Source organism: Lepidochelys kempii, chromosome 2 (assembly GCF_965140265.1).
Source record: "Lepidochelys kempii isolate rLepKem1 chromosome 2, rLepKem1.hap2, whole genome shotgun sequence".
NCBI classification, from domain to species: Eukaryota; Metazoa; Chordata; order Testudines; family Cheloniidae; genus Lepidochelys; species Lepidochelys kempii.
In genome coordinates this window covers 242758707-242772896 of record NC_133257.1, presented here as the reverse complement: position 1 = coordinate 242772896, position 14190 = coordinate 242758707, and the positions used below count along the sequence as shown (strand labels likewise).

Here is a 14190-nt window from a genome sequence, read left to right as displayed (position 1 = left end):
GTACAGACCCCTGGGGAACACCACTATTTACCTCTCTCTATTCTGAAAACTGACCATTTATTCCTACCCATTGTTTCCTATCTTTTAAACAGTTACCAAACCATGAGGACCTTCCCTCTTATCCCCCCATGACAGGTAGGAGCATATCAAGCTGTGAGAATCTCATGGGTAGTGGGAAATTTGTTATAAATTATGTGGAGATGTGAGTGAGACCTCTAAGTAATCACATGTGGACTGCCTTCACTAGGGAAAAAGTGTTCTTAGTTTGTGTGTAAACTACAGACTGGCTTGTCTTCATTAGGAGTTTATCTTGCGTGAGTTAAGTCGATTGAGAACACCTTCCCACAGCCGGGCGAGGAAGGTCATGGGGGAGTTGACAGTAGAGGCAGCAGGGGAGTTAGCTGTGAATGTATGTTTGGCGATCTAGGTATTTCGTTATAAATGCCTGTGATTAGGCTCCAAGTGTATGTCCTGTGTTATAAGCGTTTTCTTTATTTACAGTACTTATTTTCAGTCAAGCAGTGGTATGAATACAATAGTAAATAACATGAAAATGCATAACCGGCTTTCTGGAAGGGCTGCATGCCCCGCCTCCCACCCCTCCCCGCAAGAGGCACTCCCTCGGCCCCTAGGGAATGGGACTCTAATAGAGTGCAAGATGAGACCTTCCTGGGCGGACGGATGATCCCACATCTCCCTGCTGGAGGGTTTCTTGTACTGAATCTATTCCTGTGTTTTTAATCCTGTGAAAGGTTGGAGGCATGCGAGTCGTGTGGCGCGGCTGTATGGGAGGACGCAGCAGTGGTGTGTGTGCAGGATGTGCTGCAAGCGCACAGGGAGGAAAAGTGAGAGCAGTAGCCGTGGTGGAGTGGCAGAGCCGCGACTGCAATGCTGGAGACCGGTGTGAGCGCAGTCCCATATGCCTAACTTGTATTGCCCCAACGAGGCTCCATTTCAAGCCGTGCGTGCAGTGCACCACGGAGACTGATTTATTGCACAGAAGAGCTGGAGCATGCGCAGAAGAAACCATATGGAAGCTGGTGAGTAACGCATGCGCATGGAGGAGAAGGGAAATAAATCCGAACAAGCAGCGCGAAGCATGCGCATGCGGACCCCGCCTGGCCTTGCGCTAAGGGGAGTTCAATTAGTTATTTGCGGTAACAGAAGTCGAATGAATTTAGACTCTCTGCACTTCCCGTAGTGTGGACTGTACCAAAGCCGGCCGGCCGGGGGGAGAGGTGCATCGCGGCCAGGCCCGGCCGTTCGCCCAGCGCCTTTGGGCAGACCCAAGCAGTGGCCGGCTGTGTGAGTTGAGGCGCACGCAGCGAGGCGGGTGAGTATCCGGCAGGACCCGAGCGCGATGGGGCCGGAGTGTCCGGAGGCTTCCCCCCCCACACCCCGCGGTCTGCAGTGCATTGGCGGCGCCGGCGGAGCGACGGGGCTGGGGGCCGCGGCTGGGTAATGGCAGCGCTGTGAGGAGGGGGAGCGGGGCAGGGACTGCAGCCTCAGGACACGGAGGAGGGAGGCCGGCCGGCTCCGCTGACTCAGGCCTCTGCTGCCAGGTAACCCCGCGCTGGAGGCGCCTCTGGCTCCCCAGCGAACGCCGTGGGGAAGCGGAGTGAGGGCTGCCCCGGCTCCGAGGGGGTATGACCTCCTCGCGCACGGCCTGGATCCGCTGGGCCCGGCTCTGGGGGGCATGTTACCGCCGAGCGCATTTGCTGGCCCTGCGCCTCCCGCGAGGGCGGACTCCTTCCCCTCTCCCCCGGGGTCTGTTGGCTGCTCCCCAAAACCCCTGGCCCTCGTGACGGGTTTTGTTCTCCCCACGCTAAGCCCCGCCGGGTTGAGGTCCCGGCCATGTTTGACTCCTTGCACCCGTTCTGAGTTGTTCCTCGCAGGCCCCGAAATCCGCCCCCGGCCCTCGAGGGAATGTTACACCCCCGTCCCCGCCAGTTTCACTTTTGGTTTGGGAGTGAATAATGTGGGTGTGGAGGGGCAGGGAGGTGAGGGACCCACCGCTCACTCAGCCTACTCATTCCGCTGCTGGGCCATTTCGAGGTTGCTGGACTGGCCAACTTAAATCTTTTCGATGTTCCAACTTCAGTAGGCAATGTTTCTCCCCCTGGCTGGCCCCCGCACTCCACCCTTGTGTCTTTTTGTTTTCACAACATATTTATATAGCTGAGAACTATTGGGACCTGCATGTGGTCACACAACCTGCGTTTATCACATTTAATAGCCGCACTCTCATAAACAGCACATATGAGGACGGGAACCAAAGGCTGTTTGCTGCTTCTAATGTACGATGGGGTTAAAGTATGTCTACCTGTTTCACTAGTGAAACCCCTGGGTGTAGAGTAGACCTGCACTGATGCAGCTTACTTCAGAGCAAGATGCACTAGTTTGTTACTTTTTATAGTAGTGCAGTGTGTCCGCATTGTAGCTACACTTACACACACAAGTGTTTTTGTAACACCCCTTATAAACTAATTAATCCTCAGAAAATTCAGTACGGGTTGTCTATCTAAAAATGTTTTGAAATTATAAAAAGAAATTATGTAAATACTTTGCTGGAGAAAAACTGCAATAATGTATCCATCTCCAATAAGCACTCTATCTCAAGCCAGTTAATATTTTACATTTGTGGGTTTTTTTGTCACAAAGGATCTGAAACTGCTATACAGACTACATATATGCAGCACCACTGAAATACTGCTTCATTGGTCCTGTATGCCTCATGGCGGGGGGGGGGGGGGATAATTCATTCTTCTGTAGAGATACTCAGAGAGAATTGGGGCAGCAACAAACTGGTGCACAGCATGCCACCCAACCCTGTTGAGGGGATGTGGGGACATGGCAATTAAACCCTGCTCATACAAAAACTGCCATGGGATCCTTCATACTCTTAAAGAGCAGAGATAACTTCTGCTTAGGTCTCATCAAAAAGTGTTCCCACATATTTTAATATAATTGTGTGATTAATCCTTTTAGATGAAGACCAGTTACTAATTTTTGTTGGTTGCCAAAGACCTGCTTTGTTGTGGTTTGTTTCTTAGTTTCTTTTACTGGTGTTCATCTTCGTTTTGGAAGACATATCCCTCAAATCTCTCCCCTTCCTGGGATTTATTATAACTTGTTGCCATTTTTGTCAATTCATATTAAGAGTAGCAATATATTATCTCTGGATTCTGGAAAATATCTTTTCTTTAAACATAGTAGTGTCCATTTTACAAATGTTTTGAATGTTTCTACGAAACTGAAAATACTAATACATCACTTGGTGTGTGTTAATAGTAATTTTTTTTTAAGCAGGAAAAAGGCTGCTGTTTTAGAACCTAGGACAGTATCTTGATGTAACTTGGTGTTCTCATCTGTATAAATGTCCAATACTGCTCAGAATCCTACTAAGCTCTCTTTCTTCATGTTATTCTAGTGATGAGTTCCACAAGCCAATTTTTTAAAATATTTCCTTTTATCAGTTCAAAACTTACTGCCTTTAAATTTTATTAAATTTCCCTTTGTTACTGTTGGAGAAGATAAATAGAAGTGCCTCATCTACTGTCTCTTAAATCATGCATTATTTTGTATGCTTTTCCCATCTTCCCGCTTTGTGTCCTCTTCAAACTACACTGACCTAATCTTTGCAGTCTTTATATGCAAGTTTTTTCCATGCTTCAGATCACTTTTGTCAGGGATCTCTGAACACCCTCTATTTCTTCTATATCTCTTTTAGAGAAAGTGGCCAATATTTGAATATGGTATACTAAATGAAAGTGTACCATTCTTCTGTATAATGGTATTTGTATTATATAGTCGAACACTTTTTGTCTTTTTTGCTGCCGTTGCATATTGAAAAGAGGTTGACTTATTTTTTTAATTTTATGCATTTGACAGCACTTTGTCAGTTTCAACTATTTTGTTCGTGGCTAGGTGCTCTTTTGTCTCATGCGCAAGCATGCACTTCTGTAGGGGGAATTCATGTGTACAGTCTTTCCTGTATAAGAGTATACCAGTAGCATAAAAAGCTACTCCTGTTCCTGAGTTTGGGACCCAGGGGAGTTGGCTTTTATCTAAAGATATCTGGATCTTTTGCTTCCTTGGTAAGGTAAAGCCTCTCCTATACTACTTCTCAGAATTTTGACCCTTTGAAGCACTGATATTCTACCTTCCTTCTGAGGCCAACTGTCAGTGGCCTTGTTTCTATTGCTTTCAAGCAATCCCTGCTGACCTCAATCTGTTTGGACATTGTATAGAAGCCATACACAGCAACTATGTAATCCACTGGGCTAGGAACCATTCAGTAAGGAAGCAAATTTATTGCCAAAGTAGAGAATGCTACTTAGTTAGGATAGTTTTCAGCCAGTAGAGAAGACTCCAGAAAATACCAACAGCAGTTACTATGTAGTAGGTGAGTGTGCTGACACATGCGGTGAATTCCTAAATGTTACCAGGTTGGTACCCTTCAAGTTGACCAGCTTTGTTACAAATAGAGAGTCATTACTCCTTGAGAAAGGAGACAATTTTTCTCTCTGCAAGACAGTTAAGGTCATTGAACGATAATCCTTTCAAGGCTTCAATGTAAAAAAATGAATAATTTTCCAACAGATCAAGATACATAACAAAGGATGAGCTTTCTGGATGATGATGAACTTTGACTGTTGTTCAAGGTGACTGAATTAAACCTGTTACTGAGTGCCTAAGGATTGTCACTCCAGTATTATAGGAGATCACATTGTAATACTGCAGTGCACAACCCAACATTTTACACTGCACTCCTGACTTAAAGGATGGGCTGCCTCCTTCTGTCCCTCCTTCTCATAGAAAAGTTCATAAGTACTAGAGAACCTTGTGTGTTCAAGCAGTGGCAATATGAAGGATTGTGAGGAGGCATCTCTAATTAAGAATGACAACTACAGGTCTTTCTGCTTCTCATGGACCAAGCACTGCAAGTAGCTGAGCTACAGAACGCTGTACTCTTCGGTGTCCGTTGACTATTTTTTTAGGTCCTTGAAGGTACTAAATCAGGGGTGGGCAAACCACGGGCTGGATCCGGCCCCTCAGGGCTTTGGATCCGGCTCACGGGATTGCCACCCCCATGGTGCCGCAGGCCCTGCGCCGCTCTCAGAAGCAGTCGGCACCATGTCAGGGGGGTGGAGGGGGGGCAGAGAGCTCTGTGTGTTGCCCTTGCCTCCAGGCACCACCCCCCGCAGCTCCCATTGGCCAGGAATGGGGAACTATGGCCAGTGGGAGCTTCAGGGGAGGTACCTGGAGGTGTGGCAAGGACAGTGCGGGGAGCCCCCCATGGCTGCGCAGGGACATGGTTCCTGCCGTTTCCCAGAGTGGCATGGGGCCAGAGCAGGCAGGGAGCTGCCCTGGATCCACTTTAGGTAAGCAGTGCTGGGCTGGAACCCGAACCCCTCCTGCACCCTGCCCCCCAACTCCCTTCCCTGAGCCCCGTCCTGCACTCCGAACCCTTCCTCTGCCCCAATCCCTTGCCCTGAGCCCAGTCCTGCACACTGCACTCCCTCCCACACCCCTGCCCAGGCCCTGCATACAATTTCCCCATCCAGCTGTGGCCCTCGGTCCAAAAAGTTTGTCCTCCACTGTACTAAATCATGAAGATCTGAAAGTGTCGGGATTCAAATAGAATAAGTACCTGATATGTATATAGAGCTCACCAGCATGATCATCTCAAAGTCTCAAGGGTAGAGTCTGTCCAGTTCACCATCGCTGTTAGTAACTATGTAACAGCATGTGAAGAGCATAAGCCTAACCCTTAACTGAAAGGGATAAGGAAGAAACTTTTTTATCTTACGGGAATAACCATCCCTGCCCATAAACCCATTGTCTGTACAGGGTTTCTTAATTTTTGTTTCTTGCTGCTGCCAGACACAGGATGCTATACTAGCTGGACCACTGGTCTGATCTAGTATGGTAATTCCTATGTTTTTAAAATTGACGCTCATCGCCTAACCTATGGCTCACTGATTTGATCACAACGCCTGGAGTCAACTTTACCTGGTTTAAGGATTACCAAGTTTTCACATAACATAACATTATTAAAACCATTTGGAAAGAAAGTGTTGCCTAAGCTACTAACACTTGCTCATTCTGTTAGCAGCATATTCTGAAATACGTTTCTTCAGTGTGTTACAGTGTTAACCTCCTGCTTATTTTGTGTGTGCATGTGGAAAATATGTATGGTCAGTATAGCAAACTTATACTTGTGTTTTCCAGAAGAATACACAACTTCTTGACAAGCAAAGATGTAGAACTACTTTTTCATTGTTAATCATCAGAGTAAAAGGTAGATGGCTAGAGTTGTGCCTGGTCTGACAAATTTTCATGACAAATATTGGTGGCCTGAGATAGATGTAGGGCACACAATACTAACTTGTTTATACTTTTAATATATTCAGCATGTTGTACGTCATCTGAGAAACTGTAAGCTCCTTAGGGCAGGGACAATCTTACTTTGTTCAGAAGCAACCAAAGCAAATCATAGCATTATGTGAGAATGTTAAGTTGTAAACATTCCATGTTCCTGTTAAATATACATTATAAAACACTGTTCCATTCAGTTTGGCAGATTTGATGTTACTTTTTAGAAAGCTTAACTTCAGTCTTCATAGACTTGGACTTTGTGTGACCTTTAATGTTAGAATAAGAAGTGCATTTAATTTTTACTTAGGGTCCTTAATTCACAATATTACACCAGTGTACATAGTTATAATATAAAGAGAAAGTTTAAAGGTGATGCTTTTAAAGAAATTACTGTGTGCTTTAAAGGAAGAAGAGTTTCAGGGCTCTATCAGTTACTTTCTAAAAACTCTTGAAATGTTCTGTTTGACTGCTTCTTCATGTTTAGGAGGTTGAGACTAACGCTTTTTTTTTTTTTTCCGCCCCCCCCTACAGATTAACACTAAATCCCCACAATGTCCCTGAAACCACGAGTAGTTGATTTTGATGAAACATGGAACAAACTTCTAACAACAATTAAAGCCGTTGTAATGTTGGATTATGTTGAAAGAGCGACATGGAATGACCGCTTCTCGTATCCTTTAAACATAATTTCAACTTCATTTTTCTACATATGAATATATTTTAGCACAGAGGCCATCGCAGTTTGTAACACAGTAATGTGGGCTTGCTCCAAAATCCATCAAAATGAATGAGCTTATTTCATGGACTTCAATGAGTTTTGGATGAGGCGTTGAGAGGAAGACATGGGGTTTTGTACAAAATTACTTGTTTTTCACTGTTTTTGTATAGAAGTGGAAATAATCAAGTCTGAGTTTTTCACATTGATTTAAGCAGGATAAATCTTAGTAGGTGTAATGAGAGCTGTTTTAACTATTTTCTTTCCCTTCCAAAGAGGTATTTGTTTTTGTTGTTAAACTCATTTTATATCAATCTTCCACTACGCTGGAACTGTTCTACATTCAAAAAAGTTTAGGTTGAGACTCCTCCTCCTAAAAAGCAAGCTATTTTTAATTGTACACTCAAGTAAAACCACTTATTAGTTCTAAGTATTCTTGATAGCATGCAAAGACACAATTGTTATAACTCAGATCACTTCCTTAATAGTGGCCAAGGCAAAAACTTCTGCAGATTAGCAACTCGCATCCTGCTTTAATACCATTTTATTCTTCTCCAACAGCCAAGGATAAATACAGTTTTTGTTTTCTTAAATATAGCTTGTGGTGATACTCACCCTTCCCTCTTTTACGTATAGTCTTACGATATGAAGGATCTTCTTTTTTTGAGAGAAGCGTTGTCGCAACTAAAATAGGCCTCTAGCATAATGAAGAGACATAACCTACTGACTTTTTTTTTTTTGCCTTCATAGGGGAAAGCTGCCTTGTTATGGGGAATAATGGGTGAATTCTAAGCGACTTTTCAGAGACTCCCCTGCAGTCTGAATCCTTCTGAGAAGCAGTCATTTTCAGACCTAGGAGTCCACATACTACAGGACAAATTTGATACCTAGCTTTCTACCACATAAGTTTACAAAAAGGGAAGAGCCTTTTGAATCTACGTCCCATTTAACAAGCTGTTTGCATTTCAGAGTAGATGGCTTTCTATTGTGTCTCTAAATAATAACATAACATTGAGTTTGTTGCAAGTCCACTTACCACCTCACTTTTGAGGACAACAAGTTTTCTGATGGCTCTTGCATTAGAAACCCTTTTCTAATTGCACGTCTGGAGTCATGACTTCTCACCCTGTCTTTGGGACAGCCAGATTTAAAAAGTCAGACTTGTTACTTCTATAATTTAAAAAGCCACTAGCGATTTGGTTTTGAAGACTTGATTTTGTCAAATGGTTCTGTTACTCTTTAAGTGCAACTCCTGAAAACCAAAATAAGCTGTTTAAGAACTGCATGTTACAATCTCACAAGGAAGCATAAAGCAAGGCTGTAGCTCTGAGATGTAGAAGTTAGCCAGAATCTTTTTTTTAAAAAAATAATTCAAAATACTTGCAAATTTACAGTTATGCACTCCAAGAGCCTGCAAAGGAATAAGATGAGTGTTCCTGCCCTGATAAATCACCCACCACAGCATTATTTATTTATTTTTAAATTGTACATGGGAGCCATTGTTTTAAAAATTCAAGCTGGCAGCATTGCTCATGTTTCAGGAGACGTTGAAGTTGTTACTTCATAAATCACTATCTGGAGCTGAATATATATATATTTTTATGTGTTAAAAAATACTGCCTTTTTCCTGTATAACCCCAGTTTGTAACTTTTGTGTGAGGAACATGGAGATTATTTTTGAACCATGCATGACCAATTTTGTACTGATCCCCCTTCAGAACTTACTCTGCAGCTGACTGAACATCAGTCAACTAGAGAACACATACTAGCAGACTACCAAAATATGCTTAGTGGAGGCCCTTGATGTAATTCCTAGGACCCCGGTGGTCAAAAACTCTTAACTCCATGTTTAAGAACGTGGCAACATAGTGACTATTTTGGCATCTTGCAGCTATAGGAGAGGAAGAGATCTTCTTGGAATATCCTCTGCAGCAGGATGAGCTTCTGTAGCTTGTAGTTTCTAAGCAAAGATTGGCTCTTTTTGGAGCTTCTACTAGCTTAAGTAAATTATATACATCAACACAAGTCTCATTAGTGGGTATTCAAAAATTAATGACATTACCAATTTTTTTTCTGTACAGTCAGTGTTACAGTTTATTTCAGATTTGGAACAATCATTTAGTAATTCAGATGCTCTTACAGTGACACTTTAAAAAATAAAAAGCTAGTTTTAAAAAGCCAGCTTTTTTTACAAGCTGCATCCCACTCACCTGCTACAACAGCTTCAGATGTCTTGGTTAAATGAACATAGTTTAGTTTTGGAACAACCTGTTTCGTAAGAGAGTTCAGATTTTAGATATTTGCAAGGGCTTTAACCTTATACTAACTTGTCTTAAATGTATATGAAGGAAATGTTACACCATTTGCCTTTATTTTTCTTGTCTTTTATTAGACTTCGTAACCTAGAGAAGTAATGTGGCAAAGGCATTTTGAACTGTCATATTAAAACTCTCTCACTATTTAGCACACTTACTCATTATAGCACTATTGATCAGTCTGATCTGTTTATACCATCAATTTTTAAAATAAACTGCTACAACCAGAAGATGGTTATGAAGAATTAGGGGGAGGAGGAGGAAGTATTTAGTTTTTAATTGTGGTATGGTATTAGAAACCTAATATTTACTGTGAATAACTTAGTATTTATATTGCTACAGAAAAAGGAATCCAATTGATTCTAGACCACATTTTGTAGCAGTGTACACTGCAAAAATGGAGACCTATTTACAGGAGTTGAGATGGAGTTGAGTGGTCAAAGTGGGTGAGTGGTATTTCAATGAGGGATGGTGCTCTCAATGGATGAACCTCATTTCTGGCATTTGCTTCTCCCCTCTATTCCAACAGAGCCTGAGGTTTATTGATCTTCTTTTTATAGGGTTGTCTTTTTATTTAGAACAAGTCTCTTTAAAATGATGACAAAAACAGAATAAATGAGTTTTGGGATACCAACTGAATACTGTTACCTGCCTCTGATAAGGAGCAGCTCACAGACTGTCTCTTTATTTAAAGCATGACTCCTTTTTAGTTACCTTTTGACCTTCAGATTTCCTCTTTCTGCACCTCCACAGAAATAAAATTGTTCTGGCATTATTTCACTGTGCAGCTTTATCACAGTACAGATGCTAGTTTGCTTTTGTTTAAAACTTGTTACTGTAAGTATCTTAACTATTGAGAGTAACTTTTTAATTTAGAATGTTAACGTATCGAACAATTTGGTGTGGCAAAGCTTCTAATCAGTAGCTAGCAGGACACCAGTATTTTTTGTCAGATTTTATTGGGGTAAGGTAGCTAACTGCCTTTTTTTATTTCGCACACTGTTTAACAATAAAAGTAAATCTTTAGAAAGATGACGTTCAACAGTGCAGAATAGTGTGGCGTTTTGTTTTTCCTTTAGTCTGTTCCACAATATCCAGATTCACATTTAATTGCAGAATTCCAGGTGCCTTGGCTTTTCACACCTGAATAGTCACTTTTTCAGCCAACCAAATAGACTTGGGGACATCCGAAATAAAGGATACTGTATATAGAATATTTCAATTGGGTATAAAATGCTACTAGTATTTCCTGCTCTGTTTTCCCCCTAACATTTCACAAAGGATTCTGCAAGAGACTAGAAATCTGGGAGTCTGGATTTACCTTTTGTGGTTTTTTTTTTTTTTTTACACTCCTATCTTAATTACACTCTTAAATAGGATGCCAGCATAATTCAGGCTTTCTTCAAGTGGGAGTCTGTTGCATGGACATGGCTGCCAGTCTTCAGAATGGGATGTGAGCTTCCCTTGTCAGCTGGTTCCAGATGACTTGCCTGTATAAGAATTCTCTGGAAGTTCTGCTTCTGTCTGATGTGCATCAGTTCAGAGACTTCTGCTACTATATGATTCTAATCTGGATGGGTTTTTGAACCTTGAGATGTGAGTGTTCAGGAGGATTTGGGGATCTCAGAGATTAGGTTGGTAATATTTATCCACCCTTTCTAGATCCTCTCCTTATCCTGAGACAAGCCTAGTTTTGCATTGCTGGCTCAGGCACAATGCAAGTGACAGCTGCCATTCATAGTGTCACATACATACTCCACGTGCTCTTGCAACCTCTTCTCTCTACTTAGGGACATGTGCCAGTTGTGCCTCAACTTATTTGGCTTTAGCCAGCTGTCAGATATAGCGGCTGAAATGAAAGGACAGCTGGCTTCCATTGTTCAAGATAAACCCTTGCATAGTAGAAGCAGGATTCCATTCCATCTCCCAAAAGGACAGGAGAGACCCCAGGACAGAAATGACTAGGCACGTCTTGGTTTGGAAATGGATATTTTTGGGACATATTAACAGGAATTTTTAATCACCCTTTTCTTTCTTAGGGGACTTCCTTTGTGAGGGAAGAGGTATTTCTTTTAGCCAACTGTGAGGACAAGCTTGACTGAGGAATCGCCTCCACTATCTCTAAATTATCTATATGAACTGACCCTTTTTTGGGGAGCCAACAGTCTGAGTATTTCACAGGTTTTTTTCCTCTAATTAAACATAATTTTTTTGCCTTCGATAGAATTATTTTTTTAATGTCCCACTGCTACTCAGAAGGCTCTTCCACTTCAACCAAGAAAGAAAGTGAGCTTACTCCTGTGCCAGGATGGGGAAGGAAGAACCACAAAAATAAACTTTTTCCTTCTTATTCTTGATACTGTATTCTAGAGGATGCCTGTCTGATTCAGTTACTGTTTGACTCCATTGGCTAGAGAAGCTGCAGATCCAACCTGAGTTAAATACTTTTCTGAAGGGTCAAACAGGAGTTGGTGATACTAGTGCACAAATCGATAAAGAAAATTATTTGCTTACAGTGGGAAGCCCCTGTGAAATTCAAACAGTGCAGGTAGTTGCTTATATTCAGCATGCTTACAGAAGTCAAGAAGTAGTTGAACAGATTCCTCAAGTAGCTATAACTTCAGCTGTAGCTTCTTAGCTAAGTATAAAGTTTATTCCAGCTAAGGGATACTTCTTCCCTAAAGACGGGGAAGAAGAATTCTTCTGGGGAAGAAGTCTAATGCTTTGGCAGGTATTATTCAGGCTTCTGTCAAAACAACTTACTTTAACAGGATAGCCTTGAGTAATGAGTTAAATCTGTCAGGGCAAGAAAATTTAAGTTTAGTACTGAGAGAGAATTCTACTATCTGCATTTCTGGTAGATTTTGCATTTGACGCTATTAAATTCTCTACTTTTGCTAGCGCTTCTAACCTAGGCAGGTGTGCTTGCTTACCTGGAAGGCAGATGAATAAGTCAAGTAGCTTCATCTGTGTTTTATTTTAAAAAAGCTTTTGTTGAGTTATTTGGCCAAAGCAATTATGGCACCTCAGAAGATTTTCTGAGCCTGGAGCTGTAAGAAAAGAGAATTTTCCATATGTTGGAAAGGCTTGGAATGATGGGAAGGGGAACTAGGGTTTGAGCCTCTTTAGATCCAACAAAAGCCATTTTGACACCTTCTTATGGCCCTGAAGTAAGGGCAAGACTTTCTATGTATTAAAAATAAACAATCTATCTAATACACACAGGATATGAATTAGGATATGCTGTGGAGCTCCTTTAATCCTGCTCTTCACAACAAACTATCCCCAGCTTTCTCCAGTCTTGTAGTGACATATAGTGTCAACAGCGATCTCTAATTTTTGGAAACTGAGGCACTTAAGTTGTCCCACTGAGAGAGCAGCATTTAAGGGATTTTACTCTGTATTCTTTGTGGTCCCCAGGACGAATGGCACAGTGAGCAATTCTAGCACTTGAAGGGCACATCTTGCTCATGGAAAATCAGCAAGCTCAGGATGGAAACTGGTTTCTGTCACTTTGTCTATCCAGAATTATTGGTACCCTCATGAGGTTGCTGTGTACTGTGGTGTTCTGTATAAACATCTTGCCTTCGGCCCATGAGGACTCTTCAAGTTTGATTCTCAGAAGCTGGCCACACAGCTCCCTGAAGGAAAAAAAGCTAAAGATTCCACCAAGAGAGATGCATGTGAGTCTATGCAATTTGAGTGCAAAGGGGACCACAAGTCAAAATTTGTCTCCTGTTACCCTGAGTTTGGAACTATCAGATCATAAAAGACCTACAGTCTTGCCTGGACTAAGCACATTTCTTCATCCATGTCAAAATCTTGACTATAGAATAGTAAATAAACAGCAGAATCCTGGGGGCTCTTTTCTTTAGAGACACCACAATCCTTCTCCAGTGGATTCAGTTGCTTGCTTTTATCCAAGAAGGCTCACACTTGGCTCCGCAATAGCGTGGCTAAGCAGTCTGCAGCTTCACCTGGAAGTAAGTGTCTCAATGAATTTTTCACTTTAGTGTCCCAGTGGTGTGTTCCCAAGTTTTGGATCTCTGTGTGTCAAAGATCAATGCGAAGATGTAATTTTTCAAGGACAAGAATGCCAGAGAGTTGGTGTCCTGTTAACCATGTCTAAACTACCGCCTGTATGCCTGCTTTTTTCCTTCCTCAAGCCAAGGATCTCCCCAGAATCCAAGTGCACAGAACTATTCACTGATCCCCATGCAGGAGGATGTGGTGGTATTCTGTAATGGAGAATTTCAGAGACCACCTCTACCATCGTACTGCTGCACCTTCTGTGTTTGGGTTCCACCCCTGCAACCAAACACAGCCTGTCTGTTGACAAGAAAAAATAGAGACTACTTTGTCTCCACTATTCTGTTTTCTGTGCTATAGTATTGTGGAAAGTGAGCTACATTTGTATACTGTTTCCCTGGAAAATCAGGGAGCCTGCTGAAAGCTAAGATGTCATATAATCCATTTTCTTCAGGAAGGAATTTCTTTGTGTATGAGTTCAACATGACGGCATAGTGAATGTCCTCAATTTCCCAGAGAAGACCTGCTGTATCCATTCATCCCATGTATCAAGATTTTTCAAACTGGCTAATCCTCACTCTAAGTGATCAACATGGAAATTCATGCTGTTTCTAATATGTCATCCCTATGAATCATTGGCATGGTGCCAACCACACTGTTAAATGATAAATGTGTTTTACCAGGGTTTCCATCCAATAATTTCCTTCCCTCTTTGCATGCTGAGGAGAACCCTTCTTGTAAAGTTTTATA

The 14190-nt window shown here is 42.1% G+C and overlaps 1 protein-coding gene across 8 annotated transcripts in view; it reads left to right on the top strand.

Annotated features, from left to right (window-relative positions):
- The first annotated feature begins 1123 nt into the window (after positions 1-1123).
- The window catches only part of CUL2 (cullin 2), an 88835-nt gene continuing 75768 nt past the window's right edge, over positions 1124-14190 (top strand). For 2 of the 8 annotated variants that reach the window (XM_073334444.1, XM_073334439.1), the window contains exons 1-2: positions 1411-1562; positions 6913-7051. In XM_073334444.1, coding sequence (XP_073190545.1) covers positions 6933-7051 — 119 coding nt within the window. In that variant the 5' untranslated portion in view covers positions 1411-1562; positions 6913-6932. Of the gene's footprint in view, positions 1334-1406; positions 1563-4602; positions 4665-6234; positions 6305-6912; positions 7052-14190 lie in introns of those variants that run through there. The other 6 variants (XM_073334442.1, XM_073334441.1, XM_073334440.1 and 3 more) reach the window with 6 other exon arrangements.